Source organism: Vipera ursinii, assembly GCF_947247035.1.
Source record: "Vipera ursinii genome assembly, chromosome: 5".
Taxonomy (NCBI): Eukaryota; Metazoa; Chordata; class Lepidosauria; order Squamata; family Viperidae; genus Vipera; species Vipera ursinii.
In genome coordinates, this window is record NC_139518.1 from 15,400,540 (window position 1) to 15,419,547 (window position 19,008).

General features: G+C 39.4%; 1 protein-coding gene across 1 annotated transcript in view; it reads right to left on the bottom strand.

The window, feature by feature from the left end:
* Positions 1 to 19,008, bottom strand: part of FNDC3B (fibronectin type III domain containing 3B) — a 316,638-nt gene that overhangs the window by 80,849 nt on the left and 216,781 nt on the right. The window contains exons 7-8 of the mRNA XM_083363582.1: positions 7,519 to 7,577; positions 812 to 969 (exon numbers count right to left, since the gene is read on the bottom strand). Coding sequence (XP_083219708.1) covers positions 812 to 969; positions 7,519 to 7,577 — 217 coding nt within the window. The remainder of the gene's footprint in view (positions 1 to 811; positions 970 to 7,518; positions 7,578 to 19,008) is intronic.

The window sequence follows — 19,008 nt, forward strand, 5'->3', positions numbered from 1 at the left end:
CATCTAATGTTCTTTGTAACACTTATGATTGGGTGAGATTTAGCCTATTTCTTTGACTTACAGCCATTCGTTTAGCAACGGTTCAAAAAAAAATCTGACTTACAACCAGTCCTCGCACTTATGACCGTGGTTGCACGGTCAAGTGATCAGAGTTTGGGTGCTTGGCAATGGGCATGTTTTTACAATGGTTGTAGCATGCCGGGGTCATGTCATCACAGTTTGCGACTTTCCTAATCAGCTTTCAACATTAGAAGAAGCTGGATTTGCTTAAGAACCACATGATTTACTTAACAACTGTGGCAAAAAAAAGATTGTAAAATCAGGTACTTAACAACTGCCTTGCTTAGCAATGGAAACTCTTGTTCCAACTGTGGTTATAAATCAAGATCTATCTATATGGCAGAAGCTTGGTCAACCTGTTTAAGTCCCATGGCTTTTTATTACAATGGAGTGGCATCCAGTTTTTTGGACTGTTTTCAGCCAATAGGAAGTTCTATAAATTTCTTTCCTACATTTTTTTTCTTCTCCTCCTCCTAGGAGAAATGCACAATAGTTAAGTTGACAAAATCCCAATATCCCAGTTTGGCACACAGTGCATTTAGATACTTGACAGGAAACCTTTCCAGCTGGTGAACATCATGGGAAAACTTCTTGGCAGGGAGGAGCATATGACAAAAATGGGAAACATTGTGATAGTGAAAGGAACTTGATACTCAAGTTCTGGAAAAAAACACTTCTGGATTTATTTCCATGCCTTGCTGCTTGAAATATAAAAGATGACATGTAAGATCACACACATGCAGATTTTTACCTGTAGATTGTTTTGTATTTTCCATCCCTCCCTTTGTCTGATAAGGCAACTTCGTAAGTACACGTATAAGGCAAACCATTGCTGAGTCTATCTTCACTTGAAAGACCATTTGGAGGAGACCAAGTGAGCAAAACTGTTCTAGCCTGAATGTTTGACACCTTGGGAGATAAAAACAAGACGAGGTTAAGTTTTCATGCCAAGAGGCATATTGCCATTTTAAAGTGCCTATATTTGAGGTATCAGAAAAGTTATGAACTACCAATAGAATACAATACTTGTAGCTCAGGGTTAACTGTGGGATCTTTGCTGCTCTAGTTAACTTCGTCAGTACTAGCTAGCAGTTGTTACCTAGTTGGGTAATGAAACATCTGCAAGAAAACAACCAGGCTCAGAAAGCACCAAGGACCCCAAAGTTATGAATTATAATTGTCATTCCATTCATCCTGAACCATATCAGGTTAAGCTTTTTCACAAAATGGTATTTTGATCTTGCTTTGATACTTTTTTTGTTTTTTAAAAAAACACCCCAACTTCAAAAAGCGTACTTCAGTTTATTGGCCAATGGAAGAGTTTGTGTAGCCTTAACATTTTTTTTCTGAACTTCTAACACTGATGGCTTTGAGAACCTGGACTAATTAAGAGGGCCATTAAATTAAGCCAGGAATCTATAGAAATATTGCACCATCTCAGATTAGATCAATTAAAGTGCCTCAGTTATACTAAAGCAGACATGTCAAACACAAGGCCCGGGGGCCGGATGTGGCCCGCGAAGTGGTTTCATCTGGCCCGTGAAGCCATCCTGGAAACAGTGAGGGAACGGCCCCCACTGCCTTGGCCCTGGTCCAGAGACCCTCCTTCTGCCAGAGACCCTCAGATCTGTCCCACTCCTGCCAGGCCCCCATAGGCACCCTTGATGCAAACGATGTAGAGCTGGCCACGCCCACCCAATAGGCCATACGCACTCTAGCCACGCCCACCCAGTAGGCCACGCCCACCCTGGCCACACCCACCCGGCCCCTTGAGGGCAACCGCAATGCTGATGTGGCCCTCAGTGAAATTGAGTTTGACACCCCTGTACTACAGGACTGAAACGGTAGCCAAGAAGACAGATATTTACAGTGAACATACCATATTTGACCTCAATTAAGGATTTTATGAACTGAAAAAAAGAGAGGGGGGAATATGAGGACAAACGGACATCTGAATTGGATTTCTGGCATTAGGACATATACCAGTACAGCTAAGGAGAAAGGGCTTTTTCCCAATTCTTTTATTACGGACATATGGTTGCATAACTGTTTTGCATAAATTCACACAGGGATTTGGAACTTAATGTACCATAGTCAGCCAATGTTACATTGGAATGCTTTCTTTCTTTTATGATCACCAGCTAGGACACACGTAGCTATGTGGAACATATGGCCCAATAAAAAAAATCAAAACATTTTATCCTTTCATGAACTTTAATAATTTGGAGAATCCAAAGAATAAAATGAATACTATTCTTATCTGTACAGTAGAAATAAACATGGAAACTGGAGAGAAGGTCAGGTTAAATGCTAAACAGATTGCGCTGCTCTTTTTTCATTGAGATTTGGTTTCCTGAAGGTGCTATGTAGAAGCAAAAAGCTGCCTGGCCAGGTTCTTAAACAGTGATCCATCTCGGGCATGAGGTATGTCTAAGCCCTTCACCAGGAAGTCTTTAGAGGAGATTGCACTGATGTTTAATTCCTGGTTATAGATTTCTCTGGAAAAAGCAATTGAATATGGGTAGATATTCATTTTATGAAATTCCCCACAGATCTTCCGATTGTCCAACACAGTGACACAAAGCCTTGTAGAATACTGTATTCACAACATTATGTGTAATTTGATGTGTCTACTTGTATGGATAGCTAAGGAAGACTCCATTCATTGGAACTGGGGGGAACCACTAGGATATATGAGATATGTTGCTGATGCACACAATCTATTCTCAAAGGTTATTTGACCATTGTGAATACTCTATTGAAAAAGGGCAAGGAAAGTGCATCAAGAAATAAGTGAGATCTATATTTTTGTGTAGAATTATGATAATCTGGTTTAAATTTTTTTACAAGCTTCCTTTTATGTTCAGAGACAGATTTCTTACTACACAGAATCAAATGCAAGTAGAATATCCAAAGGAACATTTTATTTATGTGGGCATCCATGTTATTTAGTTCTGCACATTAATTATTACTAGTTATTACATTACAGCAAAAAGGTCTGTTTTCAATTACGCAGCAGATGACAGTTCATCCTGTCTATGTGCCTGTCAAAAATAAACATCTTTCAAGTTAAAATACTACTTTAAATCTTCCAGGAAACACTTCCAAACTGCCTATTAACTCAAGGCCTGGATTACATAGTGATCGACATTTTTTCCCCTGCATTCTGCGTTTTTTTCTGCATTCAAGTCAACGAGTAAGTAAAGTAAAAGAAATGTTGCATTAATCTTTGACAGTAATTCATTTAATCCGTTTCATTCTTTTAAAACCACCTCAAGTGGTTTAAGTCATATTGCAAAACAACCTTCTCCCACTTGGCATCCACCAGAAATGCTAATCCTTCATATTCCGCAATTCTCAGCCCCTGGTCCTGTTCCCCAAACATTTCAATACTGGCAAGTTGGCAATGCTTTCAGAGCCAAAGGAACGTGAGATTGACCATGAACAATTTGTTTTAAACCTCCAGGATTATACTATAGTGATTTATTTTTTATTTATTTTTTGGTGTAGCTGCTCTATTTATATACATGATGCAGGATAGCTTGCAACAATTGAAAACAACACAATAAGAAATCTGCAGGAAAAAGCAAATAAAATATTACCATATTAAACAAAATTATACTACTGTGATCAGCAGCCAACATAAAACATTCATAGCATTTGATAAATCTATTAAATAGACTCCATAAGACCCACTGGACCCCATCCTCCAAGCCGGATAGCAAAACCATAACTTCAGAGTCTTTTTAAAATCAGTAGAGACAGATTCTATCTTATCTCAATATTCCAATCTCAATATTCCAATATCTCCGGGGCTGCCACAAAGAAGAGGGAGTCAAGCTATTCTCCAAAGCACCTGAAAGCAGGACAAGAAGCAACCGATGGAAACTAGTCAAGGAGAGAAGCAACCTAGAACTAAGGAGAAACTTCCTGACAGTTAGAACAATTAACCAGTGGAACAACCTGCCTCCAGAAGTGGTGAATGCTCCAACACTGGAAGTTTTTAAGAAGAGACTGGACAGCCATTTGTCTGAAATGGTATAGGGTTTCCTGCCTGAGCAGGGGGTTGGACTAGATGACCTCCAAGGTCCCTTCCTCCTCCTCCTCCTCCTCCTCCTCCTCCTCCTCCTCCTCCTCCTCCTCATTATTATTATTACTATTATTACTATTATTACTATTATTACTATTACTATTATTATTATTATTATTATTATTATTATTATTATTATTATTATTATTATTATTATTATTATTATTATTATTATTATTAATCTCCAGGAGAATGTTCCAAAGGATGGGTGCTATGACAGAAAAGCCTCTGCTGCTAGGCCCCATCAGATGCTATAGATCAGGGGGTCTTCAAACTTGGCCCTTTTAAGACTTGTGGACTTCAATTCCCAGAATTCCTCAGCCAGCGTGCCTGGCTGAGGAATTCTGGGAGTTGAAGTCCACAAGTCATAAAAGGGCCAGGTTTGAAGACCCCTGCTATAAATAGTCCTCGAGTTACAATCATTCACTAGTGACTGTTTGAAGGTACAAAGGCATTGAGAAAAGTGACTTATGACTGTTTTTCACACTTGTGACCGTTGCAGCATCCCTTTGGTCACATGATCAAAATTTGGATACTTGGCAAATGGCATGCACCTTCTGTTATCTTCTGACAACCAAAGTCAATGGGGATGCCAAATTCATTTAATAACAATGTTACTAACTTGACAAATGCAGCGATTCACTTAACAAGCATGGCAAGAAAGGTCATAAAATGGGGCAAAGCTCACTTAACAACTGTCTTCCTTAGCAACAGAAATGTTGGACTCAACTGTAGTCATGCATCAAGGACTACCTGGATTCCTTAACAGATGGGATCCATAACGTGTCTCTTCCCATGCCTGACCTGGGAAGACATAACTGGGGAAGTGGCCTCAGATAATCTGGTCCCATGCCATGTACGCCTATCAATGTTACCTTTATCTAAAACAGGGGTCTTCAGACTTGGCCCTTTTATGATTCATGAACTTCAACTGCCAGAATTCCTCAGCCATGCAAGCTGTCTGAGGAATTCTGGGAGTTGAAGTCTACGAGTCATAAAAGGGCTGAGTTTGAAGACCCCTGATCTAAAATGTACAACTAATAATAAATAAAACCATCAATGATAGTGTAAGCCTATCCTGATCATGGTTGTCAGTTAAGGTTTTACCCAACATCATCTGGCAGAATAAAGTTATTACTGCTTGGAATACAAGGGGGGCCGTATTACTTGCATGTGTGATGGAGCCACAGGTAAAGCATACAGGTCATCACAAATGAATGCTAGCAAATGCTTTTCACTAGGCTATTTTCCTACATAATCTTTGAATACCCCACATGTGAAAAGAAAGCTAGAAGTAAAATGCAAGGAATGCCAGATATAATGTTTTATTTATTTATGGGGTGTTTCTATACATTGGCTTGTTTTGAAAAGGCAAATGAGTCACAATCTGACTGTAGCAGCGGCTGTAGCAATAAAACATTTCAGATAAGAAATCAGGAGTGATGGCATATTAGCATTGTAGCAGTTGTTCAGGCTGAGCAAAAATGATTCTAGGGGCAACTTCGTTGTAGGTCTTTGCTGTTTTAGAGTTGTATGGGAGGGGTTCAGTATTTTAAATGGATATTTTCTTTGAAAAATAACCAAAAGTCACACATGAGTTTAGAAGCAGAGTAGACTATTGTGAAGTAACACCCACTGGAAGTGGTCAATGAGAACTATTGCACTCTCTAACTAATTCCTTAATGACATTTAATAATAATAATAATAATAATAATAATAATAATAATAATAATAATAATGATGATGATGATGATGATGATGATGATATGACAACGATGATGATGGAAGGGACCTTGGAGGTCATCTAGTCCAACCCCCTGCTCAGGCAGGAAACCATATAACATTTTGGACAAATGGCTGTCCAGTCTCTTCTTAAAAACTTCCAGTGTTGGAGCATTCACAACTTCTGGAGGCAGGTTGTTCCACTGGTTACTTGTTCTAACTGTCAGGAAGTTTCTCCTTAGTTCTAGGTTGCTTCTCTCCTTGATTAGTTTCCATCTATTGCTTCTTGTCCTGCCTACAGGCGCTTTGGAGAATAGCTTGACTCCCTCTTCTTTGTGGCAGCCCCTGAGATATTGGAACACTGCTATCATGTCCCCCCACGTCCTTCTCTTCATTAAACTAGACATACCCAATTCCAGCAGCCGTTCCTTATATGTTTTAGCCTCCAGTCCCCTAATCATATTTATTGCTCTTCTCTGTATTCTTTCTAGAGTCTCAACATCTTTTTTACATCTTGGTGACCAAAACTGGATGCAGTATTCCAAGTGTGGCCTTACCAAGGCATTGTAAAGTGGTATTAATACTTCAAGTGATCTTGATTCTATCCCTCTGTTAATGCAGCCCAGCACTGTGTTGGCTTTTTTGGCAGCTGCAGCACACTGCTAGCTCATATTTAAATGATTATCCACTAGGACTCCAAGATCCCTCTCACAGTACTACTATTGAGCAAAGTACCCCCTATACTATACAGTACCTGTACATTTGGTTTTTCTTGCCTAAATGTTGAACCTTACTTTTTTCACCATTCAGCAGGATGTAGCAATGCTGGATTAGCCACCATGGACCAGAAATTTGAAATCATGGCTGTTTGTTGGTTTAAATTTCTGCTTAATCATTAAAGGTATTTGCTCTGAGTTCACATGTGTAGAATATGGGTAATGAGACGGAAGATACAATCATGTTTACCAGCTGGAGTAGTTTAATTTGACATATGTTCATGCTCACACTGGAAATCAATTAGATACTTTCATCTAAACTCAGAAATCTTAAAATGAGTAGTTAGAACCAGATGCTTTATCTTGAGAAATGACTCTTTCATTGAATTCAGGCATGATGTTAAGAGGGATGACTTAATCTTACTTTGTTGAGTAAACTGTTTGTTGAGTTCTATGGATTTGCAGTCCTTCAGAGGCAGACCTAGAAACAGTTTCTAGAGCTTGCAGGAAGCAAATATGACATTAAAACTCCTTAAAAGTAACTGTGATTCTGGGAAAAGACAAAGCTGCTTTAAAGAATTGCAGAGAAGTCCCTGCATACAGATTTGGGAATCAGATCTGAAGCCCTTCACAAGCTAATTCAATTATTTCAATGTGCTAAAGTAAAACAGGGAGAGGTATAAGAAAAAAGAAATGGCTTAGCATATGTGAAGCCAGACCCCCTCAAAAAATGTTATAATTTATAGTATGGGATGTACTGCTCCTTTGACTAGTCACTAGTATACTAGGAATCTAGTATTTATAATGATAAGACCAATTCAGTTCACACCATCTTGCAAATAACCATCTTGTACTTATTGTAATAGATTGACAGAATATACAGCTTGTCTTTAATGCTGCTCATTTCGATTAATCTAGTCTGTCACATACCTGTGGTTTCTCAATTCCAGAAAGAACATCTTGAACTTTCTTTGTTTCTGTGTCACATTCTATGCCGGAAAGAAAAAGAGGAAGACAGGTTAGTTATAACATTACCTTTAGGGGCAATGAGGGCCAACAAATTACTACATAGGATTGATGTATTTGAGGCTGTGCATTCTAAATGCTCTCATTACAGAGAATCTGAGTTGGGCTATAAACAAATTAGCATGGGTTTAGCAACCATGTGTTTATTTTAATCCCATTTATATCCCGCCCTTCTCTGAAGACTCAGGGCGGCTTACAATTTAAGCACAAACCAATGTGCTTAGCCCTTCTAGTCCAGTCCCCTGCTCAAGCAGGAGAACCTATACCATTTCAGACAAGTGATCGTCTCTTCTTAGACATTAATTGCAACTTGTACTCATGACCATCGTACCACCTCATGGACACATGATGGTAATCTGTGTACTCAGCAACCAGCTTGCATTTGATAGAAGTAAACGAAAGGTCTTCAAAAATTTAATATTGAAAGAGAAATTTAAAACTGAATTTGCTGCAGTGGAAATTTACTGAATGGAGAAGCAATTATTAAAATGTTTTTAATTATTAAAATGTTTTTTAATATTTTATCACTGGGGCTTGTTAGTTTAATCTTTTTTTAAAAACATTTGTATTATTGTGTTTTAATTGTTGTTAGCCGCCCTGAGTCCTTCGGGAGATAGGGCGGCATATAAGTCCAAATAAATGAATGAATGAATGAATGAATGAATGAATGATGGGAATCAGGAAAGGATAGCATAAAGGAAGGATGTAAGAGAAACACATAGGCAAAATTGTTATCTGGGTCTTCAGAATGGGAAAAGGAGTTGTAAGAGGAGATAACTAGCACAGCGTTTCCCAACCTTTAGGAACTTGAAGATGCGTGGACTTCAACTCCCAGAATTCCCCAGCCAGCTATGCTGGCTGGGGAATTCTGGGAGTTGAAGTCCACGCATCTTCAAGTTCCTAAAGGTTGGGAAACGCTGAACTAGCAAAACAGGAAAGAACCTATTTTTCTAAGAAGTCATGAAAAAACAGGGGCCACAACTGAGCATGTGCAATTAGTTGATTAATATTAACTGACACACTTTGCATAAATTATCTCTTAATTTTAATGTACATGGGATGTATGATTTAGTATGTAGCAGGAAATATGTAGGAGGTGGTCGGAAAGAGTGTAACCTGATAGTACCTCAGCCAATGGGGAAAGAGGAGGGATGTGGCGGCCGGGACAGGGCTGTATAAAGAAGGGAAAATTTGGGGTTGGAAATTTGGGGAGAACCAAGCTTTGATAGCTTCTCTCCCCACTTATTGCAAAAAACGAAACAAAAGGCCTTCACTGTGTCTTGGCTGGTTATTGGTCAGGCAAGCTTGCCTCTGGTCACGAAGGAAAGTAGCCAGGAGCACATAACACATTTAAGACCTATTTCAACATTCTGCAATCATGATTGTGACTTTGTGACCTGTTTTGCTGATTTCCAGCAAAAACACCTATTGGGGAAACTGTGTTCTCTTAATGACTGCAGTAAAAATGGTAGCAAAATTTGGGCCTGACTCACCTTATGACTGCAATGACTTATAACAGAAATTCCAATCCCAATTGTAGTCATAAATCAAGGACTAGTACTTCCAGTTGGTTTGGTCATGGAAAAAGAATGAATGAGGACTTAGTTACAAAATGAATGTAAGCAAGAAGAGTCAATGGGTCAAGAAGAACAGGAAGACTGTGAAAGTCATGGTTAAAGAGACCGGAGATCTTCAAGAACCAAGATGAAATGTTTGAAGAATAAAAAGCAGCGTACGAAGCTGTGCATGAATTGGGTGAATGGTTGGATGGTTTGCAAGCATTGAAAGATATATAATGTGGTATAAGGGAATGGTATTGATAGAGCCTAGCTATGGCTGTAGTTCCTTTTTTCCACCTCAGTCATACTTTTAAATTCTTCAGTTTATTCTTTCTTATTCCTGCTCTGCACTTTGCATAATGTTGCAAAAGTTATGTGTGATAAATAAGATTAGATAAAAAGATAAATATTGTATCATACGTATCTCTTTGTCTTCCCTGAATTTGCCTTTAAGACAGTGAGATGGGTAGTTATAAATTGGGTGGAAAGAAAGAAAGAAAGAAAGAAAGAAAGAAAGAAAGAAAGAAAGAGAAAGAAAGAAAGAAAGAAAGAAAGGACAAACTGGCAGAGACACAAATTTAAAAAGACACTCTATGTCAGGGGTCTTCAAACTTGGCCCTTTTATGACTTGTGGACTTCAACTCCCAGAATTCCTCAGCCAGGCACGCTATCTAAGGAATTCTGGGAGTTGAAGTCCACAAGTCATAAAAGGGCCAAGTTTGAAGACCCCTGCTCTATGTTGCTATAGATCCACATTTTTCTCTTTGCATGTCAGGAGGGCCTTCTCAGGATACCGCCGATTAGGGAATGCCAGCAGGTTACTCCCAGGGGAAGAGCGTTCTCTGTGGGTGCGCCAGCCCTATGGAACCAGCTCCCCATGGAACTTAGGACTGCCCCCGACCTTCGCTCATTCCACAGGGACCTGAAAACCTGGCTCTTTGAGCTGTCTGGCCCAGGCTGAGGGGTTTTAATTTTTATTAGGCTTTAGTTTTAAATTTCGGGGACTTTATTTAATTAATTGTTTTAATCTGATTTTAATTTTTGTACGTTTGTTTTAATCTTCCCTGTACACCGCCCTGAGTCCTCCGGGAATAGGGCGGTATATAAATTTAATAAAATAAAAAATAAAATAAATAACATTTAGGCAGCAAGATGGATATAAATTAAAAGAACAATAACATCTACTATTACTTATTTATAGATACGGTAGTATGAAACTGGTCTAACATAAGTTGGGAAAGCCATGTGAACATTGCTTTGAATGGATTTTGCCAAGAGGCTAATTAAGATAAAATCACTGTAACTGTACTTCATAGAACAATCATTTCAGGCTTTCAGCTAAACTCTTCCTAAGTTCAGATTCTTGGAAAACGGAAACCTATTAGAGGAATGTATTTAGCCTTCTACCAAGCCCAGCACTGTGATTCAGAGGTCTAATGGGCAAATTCCTTGTCCTAGAAGCTGCTTGGCTTCAGGAACTACTGGATGAGCCAAATGAATCTGTTGTAGAGAAATGGTAAAATAAACCATTCCAAAGAGCAGGCTGGAACAGACCCAAACTCCTAGCTGGTTTAGCATCCTCTTTCTCACAGCTGTTTTATCCTACATTGGTCTTCAGAACTTTCCTGCTACCAAGTCTAGATGACTAGTGGTCCTTGACTTACAACAGTTCATTTAGTGACTGTTCAAAGTTACAACGGTCCTGAAAAAAGCGACTTGTGGCTGTTTTTCACACAACCACTGCAGCATCCCCATGGTCACGTGATCAAAATTCAGATACTTGGCAACTGACAACATGACAAAAAAGATGTTGAGACTTTGGAAAAAGAGTAACTAAGATAACTGGAAGCCTGGAAGACAAAAACAAATGAAGAAGGACTGCAGGATTTGGGTATGGCTAGTCTGATAAGGGACGCGGTGGCTCAGTGGGTTAAGATGCTGAGCTTGTCGATCAGAAGGTCGGCAGTTTGGTGGCTCGAATCCCGAGTGCCGCGTAACAGAGTGAGCGCCTGTTACTCGTCCCAGCTTCTGCCAACCTAGCAGTTCGAAAGCACGTAAAAATGCAAGTAGAAAAATAGGGACCGCTCCGGTGGGAAGGTAACAGCGTTCCGGGCGCCTTTGGCGTCTAGTCATGCCGGCCACATGACCACAGAGATGTCCTCGGACAAGCGCTGGCTCTTCGGCTTTGAAACGGAGATGAGCACCGCCCCCTAGAGTCGGAAACGACTAGCACGCATGTGCGGGGGAACCTTTACCTTTACCTAGTCTAGTGAAAAGAAGGACCAGGGGGAGGGGCATGAGAGCAGTATTCCAGCATTGGAGGGGCTACCACAAACAAGACAAGATCAACCTATTTTCCAAAGCACTTGAAGGCAAGCAAAAGAAAGAATGGATGTAAACTAGCCAAGGAGAGAAGCAACATGAATTAAAGAGAAATTTCCTGACAGTGAGAACAATGAACCAGTGGAACAGCTTGCCTTCCATCACTGGAGGTTTTTAAGAAAAGACTGGACAGTCACCTGTTTGAAATGGTATAAGGCAGTGATGGCAAACCTTTTAGAGACCGAGTGCCCAAACTGCAATCCAAAACCCACTTATGTATCATTGGGTGCCGGGTGGGCGTGGCCCATTGGGTGGTCATGGCTGTGGTGGTAACGGCAGACCGGGTGGGACTAAAAAGTTCAATCAATCAATTCCAATTCTGCAAGATCTTTTTTTCTCCCGTGAGAAGTTAAAATTGATTGATTCATTGATTGAACCTTTCTTTTTTTGCACATGGTGGCGGAGGCCTAAAGCGAAAAGGTTTTATAAAACCCAGCTGAAGGCCTAGGACTGGGGTGACGGCGTGCGTGCCCACAGAGAGTGCTCTGCGTGCCACCTGTGGCACGCATGCCATAGGTTCGCCACCATGGGTATAGGGTCTCCTGCTTGAGCAGAAGGTTGGACTACAAGACCTCCAAATCCCTTCCAGCTCTATTCTGATTGATTGATTGATTAATTGATTGACTTATATTTATGACAGTTGCAGTGTCCCAGCATCATGTGATCATCTTTTGTGACCTTCTGACAAGCTAAGTCAAGGAGGAAAAAAGATTCACTTAGCCACTGAGTTACTAACTTAACAACTGCAGCGATTCACTTAATAACTGTGGCAAATAAGGTCATGAAATGAGGCAAAAGTTAATTTAACAACTATCTCGCTTAACAACAGAAATTTTGGGGTCAATTGTGGTCATAAGTGGAGTAATACCCGTATGCATGGGTAGATTTATTTTTCCCAAACAACCTTGCACAGACAGATTTCTGTATGTTGTCTTCCTTGTTTTCCACTCATTCTATCGGTCCTTTTTAATACACACTCAACAATCTGCTCTGCAGGGCCAGAGGAGCATCTGTGGCAAATTCTGAAAGCCTGTCAGGAGGGTCTGAAGGAGAAGAGCAAAGAGCCTTTTCTGGATTCCAGAAACAAAAGTATGTCCATTGCTAGAAAAATTCCACTAGAGTTTAACTGTGAATTTGTAATTCCTTTTCAAAGCCATCAGAGTTGTTGGCCATCACCATATCATGTGGTTGGAAAGAACTGCTTCCCCCCCCCCACTTTTTTTTTGTCCCTTTGGTTTCACACTATTAATGCCACAACTAAACAAGAACCAGACCCTGAATTTTGGGTAAAAAATAATAATCTCCTATGCATTGATAGAAAAGAGTATTTTGCATCATCTGAAAAAAAACAGAAGAACTGTTTATAGTGTCATAAATAAAATTAGGTTATTTATTTCATGTCAACAAAATTCTACGTTCTGCAGCGTAAAAGACTTATGTATCTGCCTATAATTTTTACTGGTATGAAATTTACGGTAGAGCTAACTAGCAAAATTGTCTTCTGTTGATACCTGAATCCAGTTCAATGCCTATTTACATTCTAACAATCCAGCACCTAGTTATTTTGGTTGCATAGACACATACCAAGAAAACACAGGATGATTACTCATTTGCTGATAGAGACCCCGTTATAGCCTTAATATATTAGCAAGTCATTGGACACCACTTTTCATGTAGTGGCCCACGTTATGACTGTGATGACTTAGAATCGTAATTTCCAGACTCAATTTACAGTTGTAACTGAAGGACAAGCTGTACAAGGGAATTTTTTTTCTTACACAGCCTGCCCATTAAGTGTTTGTTAAGTATTTAGAATACCTTGCTAGGCCCCAAACACGGGACAAATCTTATTTCCTGTTTCAGCCTAACCCAAGGCCATCCACAGGCAGTAGTCACAACAGTGACAGCTCATATTTGTGTAAATGTTTTTGGATTGCTAATTCTTTGTTAGCAATCCAAAAAAAAATTACATACATACATACATACATACATACATACATACATACATAAATATGTGTACATACATACGTGTGTGTGTGTGTGTGTGTGTGTGTGTGTGTGTGTGTGTGTGTAAATTTTTTGGCTTACACAAATATGAGCTGCCACTGCTGTGGCTACTGTCTGTAGATGGCCTTGGGCTAGGCTGCAACAGGAAATAAGATTTGTCCCGTGTCTGGGTCTAAGCAAATGTATTCTGAATGCTTAAAAAACATTTAACACACACACACACACACACACACACACACACACACACACAAACACAGAAACACATTGCTTTCTAGGACATGGAACTTGTTTCAACTTTTTGTGCATGCTGAATTGAAACTCAGGGGAATGTATCATTCTAGCTATAATTAAGATGGATACAAACCATCTCATCTGAGACTGCAATATTCGCTTTGCAAATTTCTGAACAGATTTTTTTTTCCAGTCTGGCTCTTAAGAGTCAACATAATTTCCAGGGTTTTCCACTGCTTCTGCAAATACAAGGAGAAGGATTCCTCCTTTTTCCCCATAACAACATTCTTTGTTATTACATCACCTTAGCTACCAGAAGCAGGAACTGAGTCATTCTTGACCTTTAAACCTTAACACATGGACCAGATTTTCTATCTTTTGACTGCTTTAGAGCATATTCAGCAATGAGATAAAAATAAAATCCCAAAGATCAAGGAAAATTTTCTTTCAACGGTGAAAAATGCAGCAGGTTTCTAACATACTAGATCCTTACATTAACCCTTTTCCAGCTTAATGATAACTAGTGTCTTCTAGTTCAAGAACATAGGAATAAGACACAAACACTATAAAATAAGCACAACTATTTTAGATCAGTTTTCTTCCCTTAATTTCCTTTAGATGTGTTGGGATAAATATATCCTAAACTCCAATCAAAAGCAGATAAAAATTATTAATAAACATCTATGGCAGTGGTGGCAAACCTATGGCACGGGTGCCACAGGAGGCACGCAGAGCGCTCTCTGTGGGCACGCACGCCATTGGCCCAGTCCTAGGCCTTCAGCTGGGTTTTATAAAACCTTTTCACTTTAGGCCTCTGCCGCCATGTGCAAAAAAAAAGGTTCAATCAATCCTAGTGGACAATCACTTCAATATGAGCCAGCAGTGTGCTGCAGCTACCAAAAAAGTCAACACAGTGCTAGGCTGCATTAATAGAGGGATAGAATCAAGATCACATGAAGTACTAATACAACTTTACAATGCCTTGGTAAGGCCACACCTGGAATACTGCATCCAGTTTTGGTCACCAAGATGTAAAAAAGATGTTGAGACTCTAGAAAGAATACAGAAAAGAGCATAGTATAGGGGGTACCTTTCTCAATAGTAGTACTGTGAGAGGGATCTTGGAGTCCTAGTGGATAATCATTTAAATATGAGCTAGCAGTGTGCTGCAGCTGCCAAAAAAGCCAACACAGTGCTGGGCTGCATTAACAGAGGGATAGAATCAAGATCACTTGAAGTATTAATACCACTTTACAATGCCTTGGTAAGGCCACACTTGGAATACTGCATCCAGTTTTGGTCACCAAGATGTAAAAAAGATGTTGAGACTCTAGAAAGAATACAGAGAAGAGCAATAAAGATGATTAGGGGACTGCAGGCTAAAACATATAAGGAACGGCTGCTGGAATTGGGTATGTCTAGTTTAATGAAGAGAAGGACGTGGGGGGACATGATAGCAGTTTTCCAATATCTCAGGGCTGCCACAAAGAAGAGGGAGTCAAGCTATTCTCCAAAGTGCCTGTAGGCAGGACAAGAAGCAATAGATGGAAACTAATCAAGGAGAGAAGCAACCTAGAACTAAGGAGAAACTTCCTGACAGTTAGAACAATTAACCAGTGAACAACCTGCCTCCAGAAGTAGTGAATGCTCCAGGACTGGAAGTTTTTAACTGGACAGCCATTTGTCTGAAATGGTATAGGGTTTCCTGCCTGAGCAGGGGGTTGGACTAGATGACCTCCAAGGTCCCTCCAACAACAACTTCTTCTTCTTCTTCTTCTTCTTCTTCTTCTTCTTCTTCTTCTTCTTCTTCTTCTTCTTCTTCTTCTTCTTCTTCTTCTTCTTCTTCTTCTTCTTCTTATTATTATTATTATTATTATTATCATCATTATTATTATTATGATCATTATTATCATTATTATTATTATTATTATTAATTTCAACTTCTGGCGGGGAAAAAAAAGATCACGCAAAGTTGGAATTGATTGAACTTTTTAGTCCGACCCAGTCTGCCGTTACCACCGCAGCCACGCCCACCCAATGGGCCACGCCCGGCCGGCACCCGACAATACAGAAGTGGCTTTTGGGTTGCAGTTTGGGCACTCGGTCTCTAAAAGATTCGCCATCACTGATCTATGGCTATTATAATCCTAAAACAATTTGATTCCTGGGAAAACAAAACTACAAAAATATTGACTAGCAGAGAATTACAAATACTTAAGTGTCTATGGCAGGGGTGTCAAAGTGCCGGCACGCGGGCCACATGCGTCATGGTGAAACCGCGCCCACCCCATTGCCAGCAATGGAAAAAAAGTCACAATACATTGCGATACATCATGTGTCATTGCGAGTTTGACACCCCTGGTCTATGGAGATTCTCAGCCATCCAGGTCAGGGTTGTCCCAAAGGTGCTTTTTCAAAGGGTAACTGGACTTTCTTTGTCTTTCCTTGAAGATGTTTAGCTTCTCCTCTAAGAAGCTTCTGAAGAACTGAAGTGATGATGAGAAGCAAAACATTTTCAAGGAAAAACAAAGAAAGTCCAGTTGCCTATTGAAAAAGCACCTTTGGGACTACTAATATGTATGGACAGGATTGATAGGTATCCTTTATTTTCAAAAAAAAAAAATTACATTTATAGGCAAACATAACAAGGACATATGGATGGACCTCAGACTTCTATTTTTGATTCACTCTCTGGATTTAAGATAATTGGCAAAATCAGACACCTTATCTGCTGCCACAATTTTTTTTTGATAGTTCGATAGTGTTGACAATCCACTGCATCTGTTGACTATTTTTTTAGAACAGCAACACCAGAAGCTATAATTCCCTCAGAAATTAATGGTGTGTGTAGCTTGAAACTGCCCTATAGGAAACTGGCTCCTGACAGGGGTTAGTGTTATTAGAATGGATCCAGAAGCCAAAGAAGGTGTTGCAGCAGGTGACCAAGATAGAAGTAAAATAGTTTAAATGGAGCCAGAGATCAGGTGTTTGGTGGCAGAAGCAATAAATCAGAGGTCTTCAAACTTGACCCTTTTATGACTTGCGGACTTCAACTCCCAGAATTCCTCAGCCAGGTTTGAAGGCCTCTGCAATAGATCAACTGTTAAGCACTGGAAGATTTTCTTCTAGAGATTCTACTAATTAGCTGTTTGGTGCTAAATTGCAGAGCGCAGTTGGTAACATCTGAAGGCTGATGGGATCCTTGGGCTTGGGGAAGAGATGGCAGAGTTCAGGAGGAGTTGGTTTAGTGCAGTGGAGGGGACAGGCATCTATATTTTGGTAGTGATGGTGGGGGTGTCTTTAATCCTCAAAGAAACTATGCTGTGAAAAGAAGGCACCAGATTTTTTTTTTTTACTTTCTACCAGAAGTGAGTGGATCAATCTATTTTGAAACTATGGCAACTTCCACAAACCCATTCCTAAGTCTTTTCTCCCCAATGCATACAACACTCCATTTTTAAATGTCCACATGCTTTTAAATCCACAGCAAAATTCAAAGGCAACTTAAAGATGATAAAAGGATGATTATGTTCAGCACATAATCTTGGAAATGTATAATTGGCTAAGTTAGAAATTGGGCATCAAATTAACTTCTAAGCTCTTTCTACTTCATTGTGCTTTGTTAACATTATCCCATGTAGATTAGTTCTCTAAAAGTGAAGATTATGCCTGTCAAGTAAGATTTGAATGAATGTTAAAAACTCAAAGGGCATTTGTACTGGGTTTGACAGTTTCCCCTCATAAGCTCCTAAAAGGAAGAGAGAGGAAATGGAGAAGGAAGAGAAAAGGATCTTATTAGAAATATTTTAATAGATTATTTGGTAGTACGAATTATGTCTGGTAATGGGATGATGGGGAAGTGTCAATTTCACCATATACTTTTAAAAAGAAAGATAATAAGCAACGAAGTTTGATCAAGAGATCTTATTGGTTTGCACACAATTAATTCCACAGCAAATCACATAGCACTCTGGACTAGAAAGAGATTTGTAGCCAAGATAATTACAAAGGTTCCTAAAAAGGCATAAGAGTATCATAAAAACAAAACAACTCATCTATTAAAAGAACAAGAGGAGAAGACAATAATGAAGCATTTGCAATAATGCCTGAAGTTCTCTCATTCATAGCCATAAAGTCTTAAACTGAGCCTATTAATTTGACTTCAATTATGGTCAGCCTCCCATTATGGTCAGCCTCCCATCTACAGCTGCAGATAAAGATTTCACTCAAGCCTTTGCATTCCCATGTTCACGGAAATTGTGGATGCATGCTAGTATGTATACCTCCTTTCAATCTAAATATATGGGAAGGCTCAAAGGGTAGATCAATTGTGTAATTACACTAATGTGTAATTCTTCAAAGTGGACACATCTTTTCTCATAACAAAATTATTGTGGAGTTTCTTAACACATCTTTGAAAATCCAACTTGATGTCAGTCTAGCAGAGCTGGACTTCAGTCTTCACACTGGCCATGTCAAAATCCAACCCACGAGGAGGGAATGTTGGTTGCGGAAAAACATCGTAATCCAATTTTCATTTAATTAGGTTTGGTTTTGTGATATTGTCCATTTTTTTTTATAATTAACATGCCTTCAAGGATATGTGAATGATTTTGCACTCTAAGGCCTTTTCAAAAGTTAAGATACCAATTTTGAAAAGACGGATTTCCAAGAGCAATGAAAGGGAAGCTGAAAATTCAGACTAATCTCTTGGCTTCCCCATTCAACTACTTTAAGAGCCACTTGACTTTTATGGGGAGAAAAAGGGAGTATTTCTGCAGCCAATTGGATGCAGACAAGGTGAATAGAGAGCCTTAGCCAAGTCATGATTCAATAAAAAAAGAAGAAAGCAAAGTTGATTAATAATTTCTCAAAATTAGTCTTTCAACTCCCGGCCATGTTAAAATGCAGCCAAAGCAATAAAAAGCTTGTGGAATAGCTAGATATTGTTTTAAGCAAGCTTCAAAAAGTGAAATGAATTATGCAGCCAGGTAGCAGTAACTTCTAATTAAAAAAAGGAGAAGCTAATAGATATTGTGGTATTGTGTAAATTTTGGTTTACGGCTGAATGCCGCTTTGAAATTGCAAACATTTCATCCGCTCAGCAGCTGCGTACCCTAATCCTCTTTAATAACTTCAGCTTTTCCCCTGTAAGAATCCAGGGTTCTTCAAACTTTCTCTTTGCATTCAGTGCCAGAAAATATTTCCTTTTTCC